The sequence below is a fragment of the Gouania willdenowi genome, chromosome 14, assembly GCF_900634775.1.
Source record: "Gouania willdenowi chromosome 14, fGouWil2.1, whole genome shotgun sequence".
In the NCBI taxonomy this organism is placed as follows: Eukaryota; Metazoa; Chordata; class Actinopteri; order Blenniiformes; family Gobiesocidae; genus Gouania; species Gouania willdenowi.
Window position 1 is genome coordinate 36358520 of NC_041057.1, and position 26646 is coordinate 36385165.

A 26646-nucleotide genomic window follows, 5' to 3' on the forward strand; every position below is an offset into this window, starting at 1 on the left:
GTTACTGTAACCTATTACTGTAACATATTACTGTAACCTATTACTGTAACCAGTTACTGTAACCTATTACTGCAACCTATTACTGTAACCAGTTACTGTAACCTATTACTGTAACTAATTACTGTAACCAGCTACTGTAACCTATTACTGTAACCTGTTACTGTAACCAGTTACTGTAACCTGTTACTGTAACCTATTACTATAACTAATTACTGTAACCTGTTACTGTAACCAGTTACTGTAACCTATTACTGTAACCTATTACTGTAACCAGTTACTGTAACCTATTACTGTAACCTATTACTGTAACTAATTACTGTAACCTGTTACTGTAACCAGTTATTGTAACATATTACTGTAACCTATTACTGTAACCAGTTACTGTAACCTATTACTGTAACTAATTACTGTAACCAGCTACTGTAACCTATTACTGTAACTAATTACTGTAACCAGCTACTGTAACCTATTACTGTAACCTGTTACTGTAACCTATTACTATAACTAATTACTGTAACCTGTTACTGTAACCAGTTACTGTAACCTATTACTGTAACATATTACTGTAACCTATTACTGTAACCAGTTACTGTAACCTATTACTGCAACCTATTACTGTAACCTGTTACTGTAACCAGTTACTGTAACATATTACTGTAACCTATTACTGTAACCTATTACTGTAACCTGTTACTGTAACCTATTACTATAACTAATTACTGTAACCTGTTACTGTAACCAGTTACTGTAACCTATTACTGTAACTAATTACTGTAACCAGCTACTGTAACCTATTACTGTAACCTGTTACTGTAACCTATTACTATAACTAATTACTGTAACCTGTTACTGTAACCAGTTACTGTAACCTATTACTGTAACTAATTACTGTAACCAGCTACTGTAACCTATTACTGTAACCTGTTACTGTAACCAGTTACTGTAACCTGTTACTGTAACCTATTACTATAACTAATTACTGTAACCTGTTATTGTAACCAGTTACTGTAACCTATTACTGTAACATATTACTGTAACCTATTACTGTAACCAGTTACTGTAACCTATTACTGCAACCTATTACTGTAACCAGTTACTGTAACCTGTTACTGTAACCAGTTACTGTAACCTGTCAGTGTAACCTATTGCTGTAACCTGTTACTGTAACCTGTCACTGTAACCTATTACTGCAACCTGTCACTGTAACCTATTACTGTAACCTGTTACTGTAACCTAATACTGTAACCTATTACTGTAACCTGTTACTGTAACCTATTACTGTAACCTATTACTGTAACTAATTACTGTAACCAGTTACTGTAACATATTACTGTAACCTATTACTGTAACTAATTACTGTAACCTGTTACTGTAACCAGTTACTGCAACCTATTACTGCAACCTGTCACTGTAACCTATTACTGTAACCTGTTACTGTAACCTAATACTGTAACCTATTACTGTAACCTGTTACTGTAACCTATTACTGTAACTAATTACTGTAACCAGTTACTGTAACATATTACTGTAACCTATTACTGTAACTAATTACTGTAACCTGTTACTGTAACAAGTTACTGTAACTTGTTAGTGTAACCTATTGCTGTAACCTGTTACTGTAACCTGTTACTGTAACCTAATACTGTAACCTATTACTGTAACTAGTTACTGTAACCTGTTACTGCAACCTATTACTGTAACTAATTACTGTAACCAGTTACTGTAACCTATTACTGTAACCTATTACTGTAACTAATTACTGTAACTTGTTACTGTAACCTGTCACTGTAACCTATTACTGCAACCTGTCACTGTATTCTATTACTGTAACCTGTTACTGTAACCAATTCCTGTAACCTATTACTGTAACTAATTACTGTAACCAGTTACTGTCACCTATTACTGCAACCTGTTACTGTAACCAGTTACTGCAACATATTACTGTAACCTATTACTGTAACCAGTTACTGTAACCTATTACTGCAACCTATTACTGTAACCAGTTACTGTAACCAATTCCTGTAACCTATTACTGTAACATATTACTGTAACCTGTTACTGCAACCAGTTACTGCAACCTATTACTGTAACCTATTACTGTAACTAATTACTGTAACCAGCTACTGTAACCTATTACTGTAACCTGTTACTGTAACCTATTACTGTAACTAATTACTGTAACCAGCTACTGTAACCTATTACTGTAACCTGTTACTGTAACCTATTACTGTAACCTATTACTGTAACCTATTACTGTAACTAATTACTGTAACCAGCTACTGTAACCTATTACTGTAACCTGTTACTGTAACCTATTACTGTAACTAATTACTGTAACCAGCTACTGTAACCTATTACTGTAACCAGTTACTGTAACCTATTACTGTAACTAATTACTGTAACCAGCTACTGTAACCTATTACTGTAACCTGTTACTGTAACCTATTACTGTAACCTATTACTGTAACCAGTTACTGTAACCAATTACTGTAACCTATTACTGTAACCAGTTACTGTAACCTATTACTGTAACTAATTACTGTAACCAGCTACTGTAACCTATTACTGTAACCTGTTACTGTAACCTATTACTGTAACCTATTACTGTAACCAGTTCCCCTGAATACCCACAATGCCATGCGCTCTACATCATCACTGATACTCATAAAACATGTTAATAAGTTCATAATTTTTCATCAAATAAAGTACAAATAAACAAAATTTCAGGTCAGTACATTTAATTTGGTAAAAGTATATTTTAGACTTTTTTTTTATTAAATCAATGCACGTAATAATGTATAAAATGAGTCATTAACCAAACAGAAAACTATGTCTACTTTTAGAACCTGAAACCTTTTTCCTTCTGTTTATATCAATTATAGATATTACATTTTAAATTTAACAATTTCTCAACCAAAATACTTTTATATAATACAATTTTCATACATAAATTAAATATTTTCACTCTGAATTTTATTAAAAAGAAATTTTCTATATTTTAAATACTAACTAATTTTATCCCTTAAATACATAAACAAGATTTTAAGCTAATTTTAAACTATTTTCCTCTTCTCATATAAACAACTTCATTAACTCAGTAAATGAATTATAAAATGATGAGTTGACATTTTAACAGACCAGTTATTATGAGCTCAGCAGTAGCTCTTTGGTTTCACTCCTGTTCCCGTACATATTGTTAGTGAACGTTTCAGATGTTCTCAGCTCCGTTGTTCACAGCCAGAGGTCGTTTATAGGGCGACTTTCTCATCATGTGATTGGCTCACCTGTTGAGGTGCACCACGGAGAATCATGTACGCACACGGAGCAGTATGAGCGACACATGTACCCAGCGTTACGCCTGGTTTATGCTTGACGGGTGCAGGACGTCCCAAGTACGTGTGCGCCAAAAATGACATCACCGTGCACCTCGCGCTCGAAGCACTCAGGCAGATCTCCAGAACCGAATGGTTGTCACAAAATCCCATGGCACACCTGGACTTGCCTCATGGCACACTAGTGTTCCGCGACACACCGTTTGGGAACCACTGCTCTAGGGTGCGTCGTTAACGTACCCTTACACACAAAGAAAAGAACCCATTAGAGGCTGATGTATTTATTGCTTTAATTCATCCATCTTCTGTAGCTTATCCGTAATTAGTTCGCGCCATCCTAATTTGGTGCCCAAGCCACCTCACTCTTGATGCAAGAGAGCAGCAGCTCTAAGGGAGCCACAACACAGATGGAGCTCATTTCCGCTGCTTGTACCCATATTTTTGTTTTTTAAGTCATGACCCAAAGTTCATGACCACAGGTGAGCGTAGGAACCAAGATCGACCAGTAAATCCAGAGCTCAGCTCCTCTTCACCACGACGCATCGATGTAGACTCTGCACCAATCCTCCTGTCCACCTCCCCCTTCATCCTTCACTCACTCATGAACAAGAACCCAAGGTACTTTAACTCCTCCCCTTGGGGCAGGATCTCATTCCCAAACCATAGAAGGCACTTCACCTTTTATCGGCCGAAAACCATGGACTCAGATGTGGAGGTTTTTTAATCCCAAAAACGAAATAAAGACCGCTTCACATCAGACCAGTTATAGATCGAAAGAAGTCAGAAGTTCATCTTAAATTACACCAGACAATCCTGATAAAAAGCATTCCAGGTTTTGTTCATTGCTGCACAGGAGTTGGTTGTCTTAATACAAACAAACATAAAGAAGGAGCCTACCTGCTTTTTTTCTGATCTTGGAGTTGTTGTTGTTCATCATCATCCTCTTTGCCTTTTTAAAACGTTGGTATTTCAGTGCATCAATCCTCTCAGACCCCGAAAGGGCACTCGGCGCACCTCGATGTCTTCTAGATACAGAATAGGAAGAGAAGAAAACACAAGTAACTCTTAGCCAGATGCTGTCAGAGCACTTAGTCTCTGCACTACGGAGTGCGTCAAGAACCCACACAAGCTGAGAACAGCACCATTCGTGCTAAGCAAGAGGTGCAGCACATTGCCAAAGGATCAATGTGAGACACCACTAGAAATCCAGCAAATTAGAAAGAAAAAGGATGCAGTAGAACTAGTAGAACCAAGCAGATCACCTGGATTTACCATGATCAATGTTTCAAATTAGCAGGCAAGGCTGAAGATTATTTCCAGATGGCATTTTACAATTGTAAACTTTTTTGCAAGAATAATTTTCTCAAATTGATCCAAACATTTTTACAGAAAAGAGAAAAGTATGATGATCAATAGAACAATCTCTTTACAATGGTTGGACACCTTATTGCACTGTTAGTTTCAGAGAAACAAATGGTGTTGTGTCAAAGGTTTAGGGTATACGTATATGTTACAGATGATGTTTACTAATTCACAATCATTAGCTGAATAATGGGCCAATCCTCTGAAAACTAACAGTTGCAAAGGTTTCCTTGAATGAAGAACATTGTGTTGAGTTCATTAAGACATTCCTGAGAATGGTCAGAGCAGCCCACGGCTCTGCCACAAACACACATTTGGTTCTGTCAAGGCACAGAAAACAACTCAGAGGCCTTTTCCACCAAGCTGCTGAGAGAAAGTGCATTTTGTTAGTAGTAGGAGGGCAGAACCACAGCTGAGCAACAAAGCATCATCAATATGTGTTCATAGACATGAATACTGTCTACAATGGGCTTCACCATGCTGACAGGGGGAGAGATGGCGGGAGGGGAAAATGGCTACTCAGGAACAGTCACATCATGAAAAATAAGCCAAAGAAAAGCAAAGCACCAGGACAACAAAATGTAACAAGAATTTATCAAGAAAATTGGTTTGTTTTGGAAACGGAAGAGCAATATTTAGCGATGGCATGCATGGCAGTTTGCACATGGAACATGACTTTAAAGGGGAATACATTTGGATGTTCTTCAGAGGACTTGTTTGTTATTGGATCCCTACACTCTGCATCACTTCCTTTCAGGTGTTAGCTACTTTAGCACGACTCGTGCTTCCCACGCTCACAGCTGTTCTGCAGTCCTAATTTACTCCTACAGGTCGTCGATGGCCGTTTTCTCTACAGATGCTAAGGTGAGGATTTAGGGCCACATGTCCACATTGACCTTTTAGAAGTCAGGGAGGTCATCTATCACCTGGTAGCTATGAATTATCTCTAATTTCTCCAGAACTCTAATACATACCACCCTATTAACTCTAAAATGGTGTTAGGAAGAACTTTAGACATGCTAAGTTAAGCTAAGCTAAGCTGTCAGACGTACTCAAAACCACACCTGCCAAGATTTTAACACTGGACACTCAACTGTATCATCGCACTGGCCTTTTTCTAAGAAAACTAAATGCTTTTAATTTATGTCAGAGGTACTTGATTATTACAAGAGCTTTTTCACCAAGTAAACTTAAGATTGTTGGGGATGCGCTAAACCCTAGAAACATACCGGAAACATACGGGAGACAGAGTAAAGTCCCCGTACTGCATGCACAGGCAGTAATAGTTTATCATTGTACTGGTTATTAGATCAATCAATCAATCAATCAATCAATCAATCAATCTTTTTATTTAGACTCAGGTCCATTAAAAAAAGACAAACAAGCATACAACGACATTTAAAAAAGACAGTCATACCAGTGTTTCCACATAGCAGACTGGAATCTTACAGCACTGAGGACAGGGTAAATCAACATCATTATAATGGCATTACAAGAACAGCTACCATCTTTACGAGGAAGCAAGAAAGCTGTGTAACGTGTTTCCAAGCCGTGCTGCCGTGTGGTGGAATGCAGTAGGAACTAATCGCCAGTAAATTCTACTTTTATTGAACAAAAACAAATATTGGTAAAGATAGTAGCTCTAACAACCGGTACAATGATAAACTTGGGGATATTACTGCTCAGCATGCAGTATGGGGACATCTTTACTCTGTCTCCAGTATGTGTTTAAGATTTAGGCAAAGACAGTCCAATGTGGGTTTCTAAGCTATTTTTGATAAGAACTAAAATATTTTCTTTAAACAATTCAACAAAGAAAAGACCCAGATATTGACACAAACACTTTGAGGCTTTCCCACCCTTAAACCTGTCACTGGTTTACAGTGTTTGAATAGCGGGGTCATTATTAACGCTCACTAACCACTGCACACACAAACACCCTCTAACCATCACAACATGGTCCTCATTTTTTGATAAACACGAAGCGACATGGGTACCAAATAAACTCACTGATCAGTGCCTTTTACTAAAGGCTGTCAATGCTAATTCTGTCTCTGTCATACTGTTATGGCTGCTGTATGAACAGACATCATAATTCATCTCTCACTTAGTTGAGGGTGATGTTTCAGTATCTGCTTTAAGATTCACGCACCATAGATAACCCTTCACAACATTTATATTTGATATTCATATATGAATTAAGAGACTTCTGATTTACATAACAGCTTGTAAATCATTAACATTTCACATTTTGAGTGCATCAAAACAATGACAAATAGAATAATGTTTTAACATTAAACACAAAAAAATACTTGTTTAAAAATAGAATGTTGATGCAGATTAATGATTGGTAACGATTTTAATTGGTACTTGTCAAATTAAGCTTCATCCACATTTTTTAAATTTTTTGCATCATTTCTGAGGTTCTATTTCATCCCTACTGATCGCCAGAGGCGGTGCTTCTGGATATCTATGTCTCACGTACGCACTGGTCGAGCATCTATACCAACAAAGTCACCTGTGACCCCCGAGTGACCCCCCAGTGTCACCGGTGGATCTTTTTCCTTGATTCTTCTCATAGCACGTATAGTCGGTCACTTGGAAGTTAGTCCCGTGAAGATCGTGGAGAGGAAAACTCCGGAAAGAGCCGTGGTGTCGAGCCCTGCAACTTTACAGGTTGGAGCTGCAAGCCTGTGTTCGCCCTCCAAGGGGCTGGATAGGACACCATAATACGGTATCACAATCGGCTTGTTTTTTCCGTGTTACCTTGACCGTGATGCTGGGTTAGCCACAGTTAGCAGCAGTGTCTCCACTCGTGCTAACAAGTCTGTTAGCACGAGTGGCTGTTGCTTTATGTTGTTACTGTCCTACACAGGGTTTAGTCCTTAGCAGCAATGCTCTCACTCAAGCTAATAGGCAGTGAACATCCCCATTAGTTTTCTTATTGCAGCCTCGGCTGTTGTTTTACTATCAATACAGTAGCGTGTAGTTAGCAGCAGTGCTCCCGCTCAAGCTAACGAGGCACTTAGAGCCCATCTAGTTTTTTGCAGCTCAGGCTGTATTTTTCCTTTCAGCAAGTGTGGTTAGCACGTCGTTAGTAGCAGTGCTCACGCTCAAACTAACGACGTGCCCCGCGGCTTTATTGGGGGTGTCCGCCTTAGTATAGGCTGCTTAGAACCTGATTAGCCTGTCGATCAGTAGCAATGCTCCCGCTCGAGCTGTTGGCGCGCTGTGCAGTATCTCCCGGTGAAGGTAGTGTCCTCGCTGCCGCTCTGTCGCCATGTGCCACTCCTGTGTGGATTGCCTGGCCCCTCTGGAGTTGGAGGACGGTCACAATCTTTGCCCGCCCTGTTTGGGCATCGATCATCCGAGGACAGGGTTATCCGAAGATTCATGCATGAACCATGGCTACATGCCATGGTCGTACACATGGCCAGGCTGAGAGAAGTCAAGCAGGCCTTGGAAGGGGCCAACACCCCCTGGATGACTCACTTCTCTCCTGCCAGGTCCCAGTGTCAAACGACCCGCCGAAGGGGTAATTAACTGGCAGCCAAGGTCGACCGATTTTCGGCTGACCTGGGTCAGATGAAAGACCTTCTTTTTTTTTTTTTTTTTTTTTTTTTTTAAAGGATTTTTTGGGGTCTAGTGGCCTTTATATGACAGTTCCTTGACAGGAAAGGGATCAGAGAGAGCAGGGAATGACACGCAGCAAAGGGTCCCAAGCCGGGAATCGAACCTGGGACCGGCTGCAGGTGAGGAACTACAGCCTCTGTACATGGGGCGGGCGCTCAACCCACTGAGCTACACACCACCCCTGATGAAAGACCTTCTGAAGGACCTCCAGCCTGGAGCCGCTGCATCGGCACCTCCACAATGAGGAACTTGGCCGATGAAGACGCCGTGTCTATCGCTGCATTAGCGATGCAGTTCGCAGATCTTGGGGTGGACTCCCAGTCGCATGCCTCTGAGTTGCTCTCCCGTTCCTCAGTACAGAGGTTGCGGGGGGCTGAGGACACCCCTATGAGATCTAGGAACCGTGGGGCCTTAGCTAGACTTCAATTTGATGTCCCACAGGAAAACCCTGCTCCCGTTAGAGCTTTCTTCAGGCGACAACAGGCAACGAGTGTCTTTTCAGTCCCTCCGTTGAAGGACTATGTCAGTGAGCTTCAAGCATGCTGGGGAGACTCCAAGGTGTTCTCCCACTCCAACTTGAACATCAGGGCCCTAGCGGCTATGCAGGATGCCACCAAGTATGGGTTGGGCCAAATACCAGCTATAGAGCAGACTATCGCATATCTGATAGTGTCTCCAGATGAGTCGGCCAGCGCTAGGTGTCTTCGACCCCAGTGCAGGATAACCAATGACTTGCTGTTGAAGGCGTACAATGCAGCAGCCCGCATGGGGCGAGTCGGTAACTCCCTCTCCCACCTTATGCTGGCCCTCTCTGCTTCTCTTTTGCAAGCATTGGTGGATGCATCTGTGATAAATTTCAGAGATGCTTCCACCCCCGGGGCCCCATAGGACAGGGGCCGCAAGCGCTGACTACACAAGGTCGTCATCAGCAGTTTTTCCCAGCGGTAGCTCAGCTACTGGACTGCATGCATGCCGGATGCTTGGATGCTGTCTCCTGTCTACTCTCACCCAGGGCTACACCTTGCAGTTTTGATGCCGGCCCTCACTTACCAGCTGGGACAGGATGACCATCATCCTCCACCCGGCGAAAGCCCTGGCTCTGAGCCAGGTGTTGTCCACACTCCGGGCCAAGGGTGCCATCAAGCCCGTAGAACCCCTGCTGCAACCAGGGGGTTCTACTCAAATTATTTTCTGGTTCAAAAGAAGGACGGCAGCCTTTGACCAGTATTGGACCTGAGTTGACTCAACAGGTTTCTAAAAGTCCTGCCATTTCACATGCTCACTGCAGGAGAGGTCCTGCGTGCAATCATCAAAGGGAGTGGATCACGCTGTTGGACTTCAAGGATGCACATTTTCATGTGTCTATTTCACCACACCACAGGCAGTTTCTGCAATTCGCCTACTTGGGGCGCCACTATCAGTTCAGGGTACTGCCCTTCAGACTGTCCCCCTCTCCTCAGGTGTTCATTCGGTATGTGGCTGCTGCCCTTGCTCCTCTGCAAGCAGACGGGCTGAAGGTTTTACCTTACCCTGACAATTGGCTTGTCAGTGTGCCCTCTCATGCTCAGGCAGCCAAGGGTACAGCCCGGCTTTTGGCCCATGTGGCCCGCCTGGGGCTAAGAGTGAACATAAAGAAGAGCTGTCTAGATCCCTCCCAGAGGGTTACATATCGGGGTATCAACCTGAAAGCTATCACCATGACGGCAAGCTTGGCAGCCGGACAAGTGGATGACATCCTCTCCTCTCTGTCTCATTTCAGGCCTTACGTTCAGTTCCTGCTCCTAGCAGGCAAACTTGCAGCGGCATCACCGGTCATCCCCCTGAGCCTGTTGGTTGCTTGGCTTTTTCAGATAGGGATTAACAGCCTCTACCTGGATGCCAGGTTACACAGACATCGGGTGGTCGAGGTTACCTGGTGGTGCACCCAATCTCTAAGCCAATGGGGAGAGAGGTCGTTTCTGGCAAAGGGGGTGGCCCTGGTTGCTCGCCCGACACGATGGGGCGTCATCAGGCAGAAGAGGACTGTGTGAGCCCTGTGATCGGCCCGGGACAGCATCAGGCACATAAATGTGCTGAAGCTGCAGATGGGTCACCTGGAACACTTATGCCCTTCATGAAGGGAAGGTGCGTCCCTGTCCGGTCAGACAACATGTCGGTAGTGGCACAAATAAACCAACAAGGTGGCACCAGGTCACTGCAGTTACTGCAAGTGACCTGGTGTCTCCTAGGCTGGGCAGTTCCCCGGTTGGCCAGCTTGAGAGCAATGCATGTCCAGGGGGAACAGATCCAAGTGGCGGATTTCCTCTCTCAAAGGGGACCCCAGAGGTAGTGGAAACCCTCTGGGAACTTTTCAGGGAGGCAGAGTTAGACCTCTTCGCCTTAAAGGAGTCAACCCACTGCCCCTTCTGGTTTTCTCGGACAGAAAACCTCCAGCCCCTCGGGCAAGATGCTCTCGCACACGGCTGGCCACAAGGGTTGCTTTATGCTTTCCCCCCTGTGCCCTTGATCCTGCCAACACTACACAGGGTCTCCGAGCAGGGCCACAGCCTGCTGCTGGTGTCTACTCGTGGCTGGGGAGAACCTAGTTTAGAACCTCCCCAACAGGAGAGATCTCCTCTAGCAGCTTGGGGGGTCAGATCTGGTACCCCGACCCGGGGCGTCTCCAACTGGGGACCTGGCCATTGCAGGGGCTGACCCACTGCCGAATGCCTGTAATGATCCTGTAAAAGCCCCCATCCTGAACACGTTGGCACCATCCACCTGAACGCAACATGAGAACAAGTTCAAGAGGTTCTCTGACTGGTGTGCAGACAGGAAGCTGGACCGAGTCCACTGCCCAGTGACTGCTTTTCTGGATTTTCTCCAGTCCCTCCTGGATAGTGGCCACTCAGTCCAGGCTGAACGTCTTTGTTGCCATGATTTACAGCTGGCATGCCCTGTTGGACACAGCCACAGTGGGCTCCCACTAGTACTGCCCCTAGTACTTGAGGCGCTGGGTCGACATCCCTTCGAACTCTTGACACAAGTGGAACTCAAGTGATTGTCTGTCAAAACATTGTTTCTCTTAGCCATTGTCTCTGCTAAGCGAGTTGGTGAACTACATGCCCTTTCAGTGGAGGACAAGTTTGAGATGGCACCCTGAGGGGGACGAGGTCATGTTGTGGCCGAACGTGGCCTTTCTCCCAAAGGTGTCACCCTTGTACGTTAACCAGCCAATCCGGTTGGCACGCTTGGTACCATTGTCAGAAGGGGTGTCAGAACTGCTGTGCCTAGTTCGGGACCTGAAGTCCTACATTACCGCTACATCGAGCATATTTCGATGCAAGCAGCTGTTTGTCTGCTACAGCGGCCCTAGGAAGGGCAGGGCCCTCTCAAAACAGAAGATATCCCACTGGGTGGTGGACACCATTATGCATGCTCACATGACCAGTGCTCTCCCTTCACCATCCGGGTTGAGATGTCACTCAACGAAGAGTGTATCTACCTCATGGGTTTCTTTGAAGGGAGTACTTATTGAAACGGTTTGTGCTGCAGCCTCGTGGACCTCACCTAGCACCTTTACCAGATTCTACAGAGTAAACGTGGCTTTGCCTCCTCCTCTGGGAGCTGTCTTGGCCATCAATCCCTCAGCAACCAGTGTGTGAGGTGGGTGTATGGGTTCCTCATGACACTGTTAACATTGCTCATCCAGTGCTAAAGCACTGCCTCACGCGGTCAGTAGAGATGAAATAGAACAAAAGTTACATATGTAACTACGGTTCTATGAATCCCAGATGACCGCCAGAGCATTCAGTCACTTGGAATTGCTGAGGTTTCACGAGAAGATTACTGAGGAAAAAATCTACTGGTGACATTGGAACTTATAGACTCCAGGGGGTCACTCAGGGGTCACAGGTGACTTTGTTGGTATAGGTGCTCGACCAGTGCATACGTGATACGTAGCTATCCAGTGCAAAGTTCTACACGTTTTCTTTAGTTTAATAATAAATAAATAAATAAATAAAATCAAACCTACAAAGAAAAGGAACTGATCTTTACGTTAAAAACATCATGCTAACAGTGTTAGCTGTTTTAGGGCACATCGTCTTTTTAGCTAATCATGAGTTTATAGAAGCTAGTTAACTAAGTATAACAAATATCAGATGTATTAACATCTATTGTCAACCAAGACATACCAAGTGGGACAAAATTAAGTATAACACTACTTTCTACTTGTAATATAAAATTCCCTTATTGTTAAATATTTTCAGTCAATTCTCAGAGAACTGAAATCTGTGTTGGTGATAGATATCTGATCTATATATAATCCACTGGTTAACACATGGCATATGCATATCAGTCTGAATGCATAATGTATTGAAGACTGCAGAACATAAAAGGCGTCGCCACTTTGGGTAAAAAAAGAGAAACTATAAAAACTGAAAAGAACTTGACCATGTGTTGACTGAATATAGGGACGAATCGGACAAAGACTTGATGTCTTGTATTCCCCTTTAAAGGACGAGGTGATTAAAAGGTTCCCACCTGCTTACCCCCCCCCTTTCAGACATGGATCCAACCCTTACCTATTGCGGTGTAGAGGACCTGGTCACAACAACGCTGCCCAGATAGCTGAGATCAATCAAAAACAAAGCAGGTAAGACTCCAGGAGCCATCATACAGCACCACACTGCCCCTACGTCAATATGATGGAGACATTGCAGTAGATGAGAAGCGGACAGGCCCTGGGACACAACCTGTCCTTGGTCAGACCTGGTAAAGGACCTGGTGGGATTCAAACGGTTTCGGCAAGGGTTACAGGAAGGGAAAAGGGATGGGTGGGTGGGTTCTTAGTGAGACATTACGCTATCAGGTTACTGAGGCTGAGGATGGGACGCAGGGCCTGCCAGGATGGGCTCCTAAAACACTCCCTGTGCATGATGGAAGCTCGTCAAAAACTTCAAGTTTAGTTGGACAAAGCAATGACTGAAGATATGATGGGATTTCTCCTGGTTTTTTAATAAGAGTAAGACATGATAAATATATGATGTTGTCATAAAATAGTTGGGCTTTTAGGGACTTCAGCCAATAACTTTTCATAATTTATGTCAATGGTCTGGAGGCTCACAGGTTTGAAATAAAATCTGTGAAGCAAAGGTAATTTTTCATCAAATTAATGCCTTGTTTTACAGATGTTTCGGAACGATAGTTCACAGATTTAAGGGGTGATGTGTTCTAAGAATGTCCTGATTGAATGACTAAGCACTCTGAAATAGGAAGGACACTCAACATCACACATCAAAGCATTATGGATTGGGGCAGATGACGGAACCCTGTCTGAAGCCCTGAGGAACCTACCCTGAAGCTGACAACTGGGATGGAAGGATTCCCTCTTCACTCCTCCTCTGAGACGGAATCTGCCCAAACAAGTTGCTGCCTTCCATGGTGGGTGACGGAGACTGAGAGATGGGATAGCTGGCTGCGGAGGAGGCAAAGGCCATGTGGGAGCGGTAACTGGGGCTCGCCCTCCTGCTACCGTGACCATGGGCCGGCGAGGAGGAGAAGGACGATCTCCTCGAAAAGCTGGCTGTGGAAGGAGGGAGGAGGGTAATCTCAGTCATCTCTGCAGGTATGGAGGGTTGGGCAAGGCTGGGGCGTGGCCTGGGTCGCACTAAAATCTCTGGGGAGCCCTCATGGGAACTAAGGGGGCTTTGTGTGAGGGGCGACAGCCGAGATGGATGGAGAACCACCTGATGCAAGCCTGAGTCCATCCTCCGGGCCTGCCTGGGACTAAAGCGAGGGCTTGTTTCATACCATCGTGTTTCTAAGCTACTAAAGGTGCTGGGAACATAGTGGGTCATGGTATCGGTGTAAGGCAACACTGGTACACCCATACCGTGGCTCGTGTGTCTTAGCTGCCCTAAATGTGCCTCTTGCATAGCTAAATGCCTGGCTGGGGAACCATGAGGCCTGGACTTGATGGGGAACTTGCTTGAGTGGATTTTTTGGGGGCCCAGTGGCAGGACAGTGGGGTAGGTGGGCATTGGAAGGGGAGATGGTTGAAAAGCACCAAGGGGAAGAACGTGAGGCGGTGGGGGATAGGGGGAGTCGTGACGGAGATGATGCGGTGGGAAAATCAACTGGGGCCCCTCCAGACTTGCAAAGGTAAAATCCAGGCCCTGCCAGATCTCTGGAGAACGAGAGGAAGAGGCGAGGGTCAGAGGAAGAGGGAAACCAGAAACATACTGAGGAAAGTCACCACTGGCCATTTCTTCAGGAATCATGGGGTGACCAAAAGGACCTTCAGCCAGGTAAGGAGGGGAGGACATGACAGAGCTCAGTGGGCTGGTATCAGGCAGGTAGAAAGGAGGGGGAGGCTCATGATCTCCAGGGTGACCTAGGTAACCATAGAAGGCCCTGTGATGGAGGGAGCCTCTGATCTGCCCCGCGGCCTGCAGCCGACTACTCTCCATGATGGTCATACCTTCAAATGGCCGGTGGAAGCGAGGGCTGTACGCCGGAGGTTGGAGATAAGATTCCTGACTGGAGATGGGAGAAATCTGGTGAGTTCGAAGTGGGGGCATAATGGGCGGCAGAGGTCTGGGGTCATCGTTCTCTTCGTCAGACTGACGGAATTCAGGATAGAGGTTGGATTCTTCTACAAAGGGAAAACCTTCGATCCTCCGGAGTTTAACGGACATCTCTGTGTCATTGGGATCAATAACAAATCGTCCGTCTGGTCCACGGCTGATGAGTTCTATCGGAGTCGTTGCTTCACTTTCATGTTTGGAGATCGTGTACTTCTTGCTTATTGCTCTTTTGGTCTTCTTGTATAAAGATAGCTCCTCCTTCCTCCCTGGACTGGGGGACACTTTCTTTCCACGCTGGTCGTGACTATCTTCAGATGTTTCTGATGGAGTCGTTTTAGAACGAATGCTCTCTGGGCTGGCTTTCACAGATGATGACCTGTTGAAAAGAAATAGTAACTGAAAGCAGCGTTGGAGTCAATTAGAATTGTAATTGCGTAATTTACAATTAATTACAATTATAATCGTAACTAAATTGTGATTGAGTTCAGATAATTAAATTAAATTAAAAAGATAGATATGTGTTTTTAGAGTATTTAATCAGTAACAACTAATAGGGGACGTTATCATTAGAGATGCTAACAAGAAGAAGGTTAATTAGGTTATTCATTTCACACTAAGTAATTGTGATTGATTGCAATTGAACTTTAGAAATCGAGAACCCAATTGTAATTGACTTTCTGAGGATAAAAAAATATTGTATTTTAATTGTAATTGGAAAAAAATGCTGGTCACTGTAATTGTAATTGAATTGTAATTGAACATGGACAATTGTAACTGAAAAACGTAATTGACCCCAACCTGACTGAAAGATATTCTTAATGATCAGTGTGGAACTGAATCTGAACAAATCCTGTAGATTCTTTGGTGATTAAACTTTATTCAAATGATGAGTTGCATTGTGATACTTTTTCACTGCTAGTTGGACATGATTGACAACTGTATTGTGTCTGTGTTTGTCGTCTTAGTTTTTCACTCGATGCACTGCAAACTTTTTGCAACAATTATGCTCGCATTTTTTATTTTCATTTGCTAAATAAATTGCTGAAATAATTATATACATACAAAACTGTGACCATTATCATCTTTACCTATAAGAAAAGGAATGATTAACTTAATAATTAGGGGAAACATCTCAATGCTCAAATACTATAAACATGAGAGTGAACAGAGGGAGTAGATGTGCGCTTCCATGTGTGGCAAAGCTATTAGATCGACGCATCGTCTAGTGATTTTAGTAGAACGTTTAAATAAAATCCCACAAACACAAAAAATAGTTTAATGAAAGAAATGCAACAGTCAAAAAATGGTCAGCTATGTATTCTTGGTTCAAACTCTTCTGTTCAGTCCTTTATAGATTAGTTATTAGTTATTTATAATAGAAGAGTTACTTACGGAGTCTCCACACTTTTTCTGCAGTGGGTTATAGACAAAGGAGGATCTGGGAAAGAAACAGAGAGAAAACACAGACTAAAAGAGTTTTTCAAAAAAAAAAAAGAATAACTACAACTGCAAGCAGTCATGAAAGGGGGCCAAGCCTTCCCGCGTGACTCGTCCCCCAGGTTTTGCAGAGCCCATGGACCCCCCAATGAACGTGACCCCATATAAACGTGACCCCAGAGGTAGATGGAGAGGTCTGGACCAACATTCCAAATTGCATAACCCTCCCACGCACGGGTTAGCCTGCAGCACTACCTTTACCAACGGAATAATAATTTTAATAATCAGAACGATTGCAATTGGGTTCCACAGCACGTTGCACTGGGAACCGCGTATGCGTGGCTTGACTCCTTAATAACTAAAAAATGAGGTCGAAGATGAGGTTTGTATTAATCAGTCACGAGGTCAATAGTTAGTAGTTAATAGTTTTACATTCTAACACTTATCCAAGAGATTTTATTACCTCTTTTTCTTTTGAGTTTCCGTCTGCGTTGCTTGTTGACGAAGCAGGCGGCCATGGTGCTGAACAGGACAGCGGCCGCTAAAAAACAGATGGTGGCCACGATACCAGCCACTACTGGACGAGCCAGGCCCCGCTCCTCAACCAACTCAGGGGGGGGGAAGAAGTCTGAGGACAAATAAGAAGTGAATAAACTACTGTATATACATTTATAAATGATTAATGTAGACAGTACTGACTGTTACATATAAAATAATTCCGTACTACCACTCTGACTTCATATGACAGCTGATAAGCTGTTCCATCATGATGAGCACACCTCAGATCTACATCATTCTATGCATTTTTATTTGAATTTAAAGAAATTAATATGATTATTGTGGTTACACAAATTGGTATTAAATATTATTTTAGAAAGAAATTTTAGAAAATTTTATCCATGCGTCACAGAGCTTATTGTGTGTGTGTGTGTGTGTGTTGTTGCTGCAGCTCATTACAAAGTCTGACAGATGTCAGACTGATTAAACTATTTTAACACTGTGTACAACGTAAAGTCGCAGTTTGCTTACACTACAGAGTAAATAATAAGTGAAACATTAATGACAGATGGTGATGATGACAATGTGATGTAATGTGCACGGATAATGATGATGATGATGAAGTGCTGATCAAGGAGAAATTTTAACTGTGACTGACAGAATGCGGCCGATCCTCAGAGCAATAATCTGATCAATAATCTGATCAAATCAGCCTGTTACATTGTTTATCAACAAAAGTGTTATTTATCATTTATCATTTTCATGGATATCAATGACATTTACAAGCATTTGGAAAAACTCTATGTTCCATGATTTCTAGACAACCCAAAATAATGACATCATTGCCCCGCCTCCTTTCCTTCAGCCCGACTTCATTCACAGTGGGTGTGTCAGGAACCTAGACCGGAGAATACACGTAGAAAAGAAGCGCGGGAGAATAAAGCCTTAAATGAATAACAGAAGTCTCTAAGGGATCAATAACATGATTCATTAAACCAGTGGAACCACACTGATGTTTTACATGTCCCACCTCTAGAGTGACCTATACAGTAACTTCAACAGTGACCTATTCAATAACCTATATAGTGACCCTCTGCAGTGACCTCTACAGTGACCTCTACAGTGACCTCTGCAGTGACCTCTATAGTGACCTCTACAGTGACCTCTGTAGTGACCTCTACAGTGACCTCTACAGTGACCTATGTAGTGACCTCTATAGTGACCTCTACAGTGACCTCTACAGTGACCTCTGTAGTGACCTCTACAGTGACCTCTACAGTGACCTCTGTAGTGACCTCTACAGTGACCTCTACAGTGACCTCTGTAGTGACCTCTGTAGTGACCTCTACAGTGACCTCTACAGTGACCTCTATAGTGACCTCTACAGTGACCTCTACAGTGACCTCTACAGTGACCTCTGTAGTGACCTCTACAGTGACCTCTATAGTGACCTCTACAGTGACCTCTGTAGTGACCTCTGTAGTGACCCTGTAGTGACCTCTACAGTGACCTCTACAGTGACCTCTACAGTGACCTCTACAGTGACTACAGTGATGATGTCATACTGTGTGTGTGTGTGTGTGTGTGTGTGTGTGTGTAATACGTGGTCCATGGTCTTGCGGTTTAAAGGCAGAGCACACAGAGGTTGTTGGATAGATTCCCTTTTTGTATAAAGCAGGATGATGACGTCATACACTCGTTCCCTCTCTGTGATTGGTCAGAGCTGTGTGGAGGCGTACCTGTGCTGGACACGCCCACTACATTACTGGGCTCACTGACCACGTCGTCCATGACGGCCGTGACACGGAACTCGTACCAAACTTCCTGCAAAACATGAGAACAGGAGTGTTTTTAGTACGTAAAGCACATGTGTCAAACCTAAAGGCCAGGGGCCAAATTTGGCCCTTCAGAGCATTTAACAAGGCCCACAGGGGAACGCAAAAGAAAATATGAGTTATTGTGTAAATTACCTCATAATTCTGCCTCTCCTAATACACAAATTCAAAAACTCATTTTTTAATAAAATTTTTTTGAAAATCCTGGAATTTTCCTCAAAGTTTTTCCACAAAATTTCACCTAGTGAAACAAAAGTTGGATATTTGTAACTGCTTTATTCTTTATTATTATTCTCTTATTATTTATAGGTGGAAGTGAAAATGAAGGCTAATTAATTTCCAAACTGTGGTCCATTTGAGATCAAACTGGTCCATAATTATTAGCAGAGGTGAAAGTTGCTTTTATGGGTACTTGTACTTTTTAAATCAGTAATTTTACATGTACTTAAGTATGTTTTAAAAAGAAGTAAATGAATTGATTACATTTCTACACCCAATCATTACTAAGTAAATTATAAAAACACTGGGACCTTAAACTACAGTATTGAACTGATCTCAGGTTTATGAAGTTTATGAAGAACATTAAACATAATCCATATGTTGTTAGTCAGTCATTTCTGATCAAAGCCACGTTCTATGGTTCAGGTTGTGGATTCTACCTATTATATTATATCACATTGCATTACATTACATTACATTATATACCATTGTATTACATTATATCATATATTGTTAAACACATGGAACAGTTTTAAAGTTTATAAATGTATCTATACTTAAAGACTGAGAAGTTATTTAGATTATGAATTGAATACATTGGTGTGTTTTATTTATTTCTAGTAACTTTTACTTGGAGTACTATTTATTTGAGCTACTTTTTACTTGTACTTGAGTATTTTATGTATGACACTTGCACTGGTACTTGAGTAGATATATCAGTACTTTTTACACCTCTGATTACATTCTTTACGTATTATTTATAGGTGGAAGTACAAACTAGGGCACATTCATTTTGAAATGATCAAACTATGATCTGTGGCCTATTTGAGATCAAAACTGGACCGTATTTGGTCCCTGACCTGATGTAGAGGATCAAATGAATGGAGGGAAAAACACATTAAAAACATGTTTTTGAACAGAAACAAATGCAAAGGGAGAAGATGTGATGAAGATGTTTAAAACAAGGATGAATAATGTTGGATGTTTAAAAATGGTTTGACTGAATGGTTTAGGGAAGGGCAGAATCACCCCCGCCCCTGAAAAGAAAGGAACAACCCAGTCAGAAAACGGATGAATGGACACATTAGGTTGTGTTTGAAAACGTACAGAAAGACTTGATCAGATCAAACACACAATTTCAACATATTTGCCAACAAATCCTGTTCTTCAGAAAGCTGCAGCTGATGATCATCTTCATCATAGAGCAGTAGTACACACTACAGACCATGACCTCCAGCTAAACTGTCCCATTGAGGACATTTCTAAACATAGACATAGAGGGTTCATGGAGTCTTAAAGAAAGGGTTCCTTCAGGCCTAAGCAGAGCTGGAACATCAACATCAGTGTTCCATCAATCACAGGAGCTCTCCATGGTTCTGACACGTTGACACCTCAGAGCAGCAGCAGAAAATATGAGCTTTAAAATGCACAGATGTTCAGGGATGAGAACAGTGAGATTCTCAAGATGTGGGATATAAATAGAACTTTTAAGCCTCATTACTTTCCATTTCAGAGGACTTCCTGATGGTTTCTGTGAGCCTTTCTTAGGAGAACGACTCTAGTTCAGAGAGATTACAGCTGATGGTAACACTGCAGTGTAGCAGCTAGAAGATGATCTACTCTATACACCAATGATCTACTCTACACACCAATGATCTACTCTATACACCAATAATCTACTCTATACACCAATAATCTACTCTATACACCAATGATCTACTCTACACACCAATGATCTACTCTATACACCAATGATCTACTCTACACACCAATGATCTACTCTATACACCAATGATCTACTCTACACACCAATGATCTACTCTATACACCAATGATCTACTCTATACACCAATGATCTACTCTATACACCAATGATCTACTCTATACACCAATAATCTACTCTATACACCAATGATCTACTCTATACACCAATGATCTACTCTATACACCAATGATCTACTCTATACACCAATGATCTACTCTATACACCAATGATCTACTCTATACACCAATGATCTACTCTATACACCAATGATCTACTCTACACACCAATGATCTACTCTATACACCAAATGATCTACTCTATACACCAATGATCTACTCTATACACCAATGATCTACTCTACACACCAAATGATCTACTCTATACACCAATGATCTACTCTATACACCAATGATCTACTCTATACACCAATGATCTACTCTACACACCAAATGATCTACTCTATACACCAAATGATCTACTCTATACACCAATGATCTACACTATACACCAATGATCTACTCTATACACCAATGATCTACTCTATACACCAATGGTCTACTCTACACACCAAATGATCTACTCTATACACCAATGATCTACTCTATACACCAATGATCTACTCTATACACCAATGATCTACTCTACACACCAACGATCTACTCTACACACCAATGATCTACTCTACACACCAATGATCTACTCTACACACCAATGATCTACTCTACACACCAATGATCTACTCTACACACCAACGATCTACTCTACACACCAATGATCTACTCTACACACCAACGATCTACTCTACACACCAATGATCTACTCTACACACCAATGATCTACTCTACACACCAATGATCTACTCTACACACCAATGATCTACTCTACACACCAAATGATCTACTCTATACACCAATGATCTACTCTACACACCAATGATCTACTCTATACACCAATGATCTACTCTATACACCAATGATCTACTCTATACACCAATGATCTACTCTATACACCAATGATCTACTCTATACACCAATGATCTACACTATACACCAATGATCTACTCTACACACCAATGATCTACTCTACACACCAATGATCTACTCTATACACCAATGATCTACTCTATACACCAATGATCTACACTATACACCAATGATCTACTCTACACACCAATGATCTACTCTACACACCAATGATCTACTCTATACACCAATGATCTACACTATACACCAATGATCTACTCTACACACCAATGATCTACTCTACACACCAATGATCTACTCTATACACCAATGATCTACTCTATACACCAATGATCTACTCTATACACCAATGATCTACTCTATACACCAATGATCTACTCTATACACCAATGATCTACTCTATACACCAATGATCTACTCTATACACCAATGATCTACTCTATACACCAATGATCTACTCTACACACCAAATGATCTACTCTATACACCAAATGATCTACTCTATACACCAATGATCTACACTATACACCAATGATCTACTCTACACACCAATGATCTACTCTACACACCAATGATCTACTCTATACACCAATGATCTACTCTATACACCAATGATCTACTCTATACACCAATGATCTACTCTATACACCAATGATCTACTCTACACACCAATGATCTACTCTACACACCAATGATCTACTCTACACACCAATGATCTACTCTACACACCAATGATCTACACTATACACCAATGATCTACTCTACACACCAATGATCTACTCTATACACCAATGATCTACTCTATACACCAATGATCTACTCTATACACCAATGATCTACTCTACACACCAATGATCTACTCTACACACCAATGATCTACTCTACACACCAATGATCTACACTATACACCAATGATCTACTCTACACACCAATGATCTACTCTACACACCAATGATCTACTCTATACACCAATGATCTACTCTATACACCAATGATCTACTCTATACACCAAATGATCTACTCTATACACCAATGATCTACACTATACACCAATGATCTACTCTACACACCAATGATCTACTCTACACACCAATGATCTACTCTATACACCAATGATCTACTCTATACACCAATGATCTACTCTACACACCAATGATCTACTCTATACACCAATGATCTACTCTATACACCAATGATCTACTCTATACACCAATGATCTACTCTATACACCAATGATCTACTCTACACACCAAATGATCTACTCTACACACCAAATGATCTACTCTATACACCAATGATCTACTCTATACACCAATGATCTACTCTATACACCAATGATCTACTCTACACACCAAATGATCTACTCTATACACCAATGATCTACTCTATACACCAATGATCTACTCTACACACCAATGATCTACTCTATACACCAATGATCTACTCTATACACCAATGATCTACTCTATACACCAATGATCTACTCTATACACCAATGATCTACTCTATACACCAATGATCTACTCTACACACCAAATGATCTACTCTATACACCAAATGATCTACTCTACACACCAATGATCTACTCTACACACCAATGATCTACTCTACACACCAATGATCTACTCTACACACCAATGATCTACTCTATACACCAATGATCTACACACTGCTAGGACCCTATAAAATCTGCGTTAATGAAATCGCAGACAGAATCACGGAATCGACCAATGAAAACGGTTAAAACGCGATGATGAACAGAATCAACATGAAACGCCGTGAAACAAAGATCGTTTTTTATGAGTAAAAGTTCCAGGAGCTTATTAAGTGCACACCACCCATGACTCAGCATTAATCATCTTCACCTGCTCAGATCTACAGATGATCTGTGGATAAAGTTGTTCTGTTGTTGAGGACGAGATCATCAATACCATCATAGATTATTGATCACTTCTGATACTGTCAATATTCTGCCCCCTAGTGGTGAAATAACTGATGTATCCTTGTGTCCATTTATTGTTGTGTAATCATTACCATCTGGAATGATGTCATCAGGATCAATTAAAATAGGTTAATTTAAATGAAGTTGATTAAAACTTAATCAATAAACCTGATCAGATTCAGTAAATCATTGATCCCTGAGAGGAAATATGGTGACATTAATGCTGCTCTCATACATTTTTATGACATAAATAATTAAAAAGGATCAGTCAGAATAATCTATGTCACTATAACTAATATCTACTTTTAATTGTATCTTACATTATTTTTGACATACATTTTTTATTAGTATTTATTTTGTTTTCTCACAGGAGTTAAAAACTATTTTTTTCTGAAAAATATGATTAATATTTTTTTTAAAAACAGAATTTTAAAAAATTAAAGTGGAAAACACGGAACTTGGAAAAAATAAAAAGTAATTTGGGAAAAAAAAAAACTGATTTTATAGGAGCCTGCATCATAAAAGTGAGTTAGATGATGTCATCACGGCTGCAGCATGAAGTGGTAAAGCATGAGAAAGACCAACACTTTGGTCTCTATGAGGAACTTAAAAAGGTTTCAGCAACATTAAAGTATGATACAGTTATCATAAACGTTAACCCAGCCGGTGGCACACGTTAACGTTAGACGTTTAACAATGAGCCGTTTCGTAATAAGGCTAATAATAACGTTAATGTGGGAGCTAGCAGCAAACATTAACTGTACGTCTGTAACATAAACACACTATGTTTAATTAAAGAATAATATAATTTATAATATTCATTATTTTTGTCTGAAAGTGTTATGTTTCTCATTAGTCCCATTATGAAGCTGAGAAAAGTCCTCCAGCAGCTACTAGACAGAAACCATGGCAACCTGAGACTCCGCCTTCCCTACCAGCCCTTTTTCACCAGCAAAGACAATATGTAGCCAGAATCCTTCAGCCTGTTATAATACTTTTACTATGACCAGAACAGTTGTTTTTAAATTTGGCACATTGTTCTTCATTTATTTCACTTTTAATTGTTTACAGGTGTTGCTAAATTTTGTTATATTTTCTCAAAAAAAGTGTCATAGTTTTTATTGTTTACAAGTGTCGTTAAATGTTGGACAACATTTCACTTCATTTAAAAATACTTTGTATACTGTTCATAGTTTGTATTCTCACCTTTATTAGAGGAAATTATGTTTCTAAATTTGTGTCTTTTTTTTGCTCCGTGGTATTGAAAATTGGTATCGAGTATCAAGGTTTTTTCTGAGTATCTGAGTTTGATGATATGGTAGAAATGGTTTATAAGTGATGAACATGTTTGGAAAGTGGAAAAAATGTGCAGAAAAGTCATTAAAATATGATGTAGAAGTGTCAGAAATGGGAGAAATGTAGCAAAAATACATTAAAAGGAGCAAAAATATGGAAAGAAAAAGTGATGGAAATATGTTAAAATATGGTGAGTTTGGTGGAGATGTAGAAAAATGATAAAAATAAGGGAAAAAAGGCTGAAAAACATATTTCTCGTTTCATGAAGGTATCTGGTGACCTCCTCCCAGTTTCTCACGGCCACAAATGGGGTCCTGACTCAAAGATTGAAAACCCTGGTCTAACCAATAACAACTAAACAAAGAGACACTGTGTGAAGGTCAATCAATAAAACTAAACCAGAGGTGATCAATGGAAAAGTGAAAGTGTGCAGTGTCACTCCCTCCATCCATCCATCAACCATCCATCATTCATCCATCCATCCATCATTCATCAAATAGAGGAAACTGTTCAGCAGCTGAATCCATCAACGTGTTGCGTTGACACAAAACCTTCAAACTTCTTTAAAACTGTTGTAAAGTCATTTATCACTGATTAGTGTCAGATAATTAACTGATCATTCCAATCAGGCACCGTACCAAAGAGAACACTGGATGCCTCTATACTGGCTAACTATAGACCAATCAGAACCTTCCATTCATGGCCAAGATCATTGAGAAGGTGGTCTTCAACCAACTGAGTCAATTCTTAACATTCAACAAAATATTTGATAAATTTCAGTCAGGTTTTGGTTCTCATCACAGCACAGAAACTGATCTGATCAAAGTGATCAATGACATAAGGTTGAACACTGATTCAGGAAAAGTATCTGTTCTCATTCTATTGGATCTAAGTCTACATTTGACACTGTAGATCATACAATGTTGTTACACAGATTGTAAACATGGGTTGGACTAAATGTTAAAGTAATGGTTTAAGTTCTACTTAGAGGATCAAAGTTATTTTGTAAACATTGTAAACTTTGAATCTGACAGATTACCAATGTCCTGTGGGGTTCCTCAGGGATCTGTTCTTGGACCTCTTCTGTTTAGCCTTTATATGCTTCCTTTAGGACACATTTTACACAACTGTAAGGTTGATTATCAGAGCTACGCAGATGACACACAACTATATCTATCACTGAACCCAGATGACTATGGTCCCATTGAGGTGTTGTGTGACTGTTTAGAAAAAGTAAACTGATGGATGAGTGAAAACTTCCTTCAACTAAACCATGACAAGATGGAGGTGATTGTCTTTGGTAACAATGAAAAGAGGACTGCTGTCAGCAAGTATCTGAGTCTGGATCTTTAGAAGATAAAGACCAAGTCAAAAACCTTGGTGTTCTGATTGACTCAGATCTGACATTCAGCATCAGATCAAATCTATCACAAAAACATCTTCTACCACCTAAAGAACATCTCCAGAGTGAAAGGTTTAATGACTCAGAAAGATCAGGAGAAACTGGTCCATGCTTTTATCTCCAGCAGACTGGACTATTGTAATGGTCTTCATCAAACATCTACAGCTGGTTCAGAACGCTGCAGCTCAGGTCTGAACCAGAACAAAGAGGTCAAAACACATTACACTGGCTCCCAGTCAGCCTCAGAGGAGACTGTAAAGTTCTGCTGCTGGTTATAAATGTGTGAATGGGTTTGGTCCAGAATACATCAGTGAGATGTTAGTCAGGTATGAACCCAGCAGGTCTCTGAGATCTATGGACACAGGTCAGATAG

At 41.2% G+C, this 26646-nt stretch overlaps 1 protein-coding gene across 1 annotated transcript in view; it reads right to left on the reverse strand.

The window, feature by feature from the left end:
- Positions 1–26646, reverse strand: part of LOC114475313 (protein turtle homolog B-like) — a 92288-nt gene that overhangs the window by 9299 nt on the left and 56343 nt on the right. Inside the window, exons 5-9 of the mRNA XM_028466002.1 lie at positions 18571–18655; positions 16797–16961; positions 16289–16334; positions 13665–15272; positions 4230–4357 (exon numbers count right to left, since the gene is read on the reverse strand). Coding sequence (XP_028321803.1) covers positions 4230–4357; positions 13665–15272; positions 16289–16334; positions 16797–16961; positions 18571–18655 — 2032 coding nt within the window. The remainder of the gene's footprint in view (positions 1–4229; positions 4358–13664; positions 15273–16288; positions 16335–16796; positions 16962–18570; positions 18656–26646) is intronic.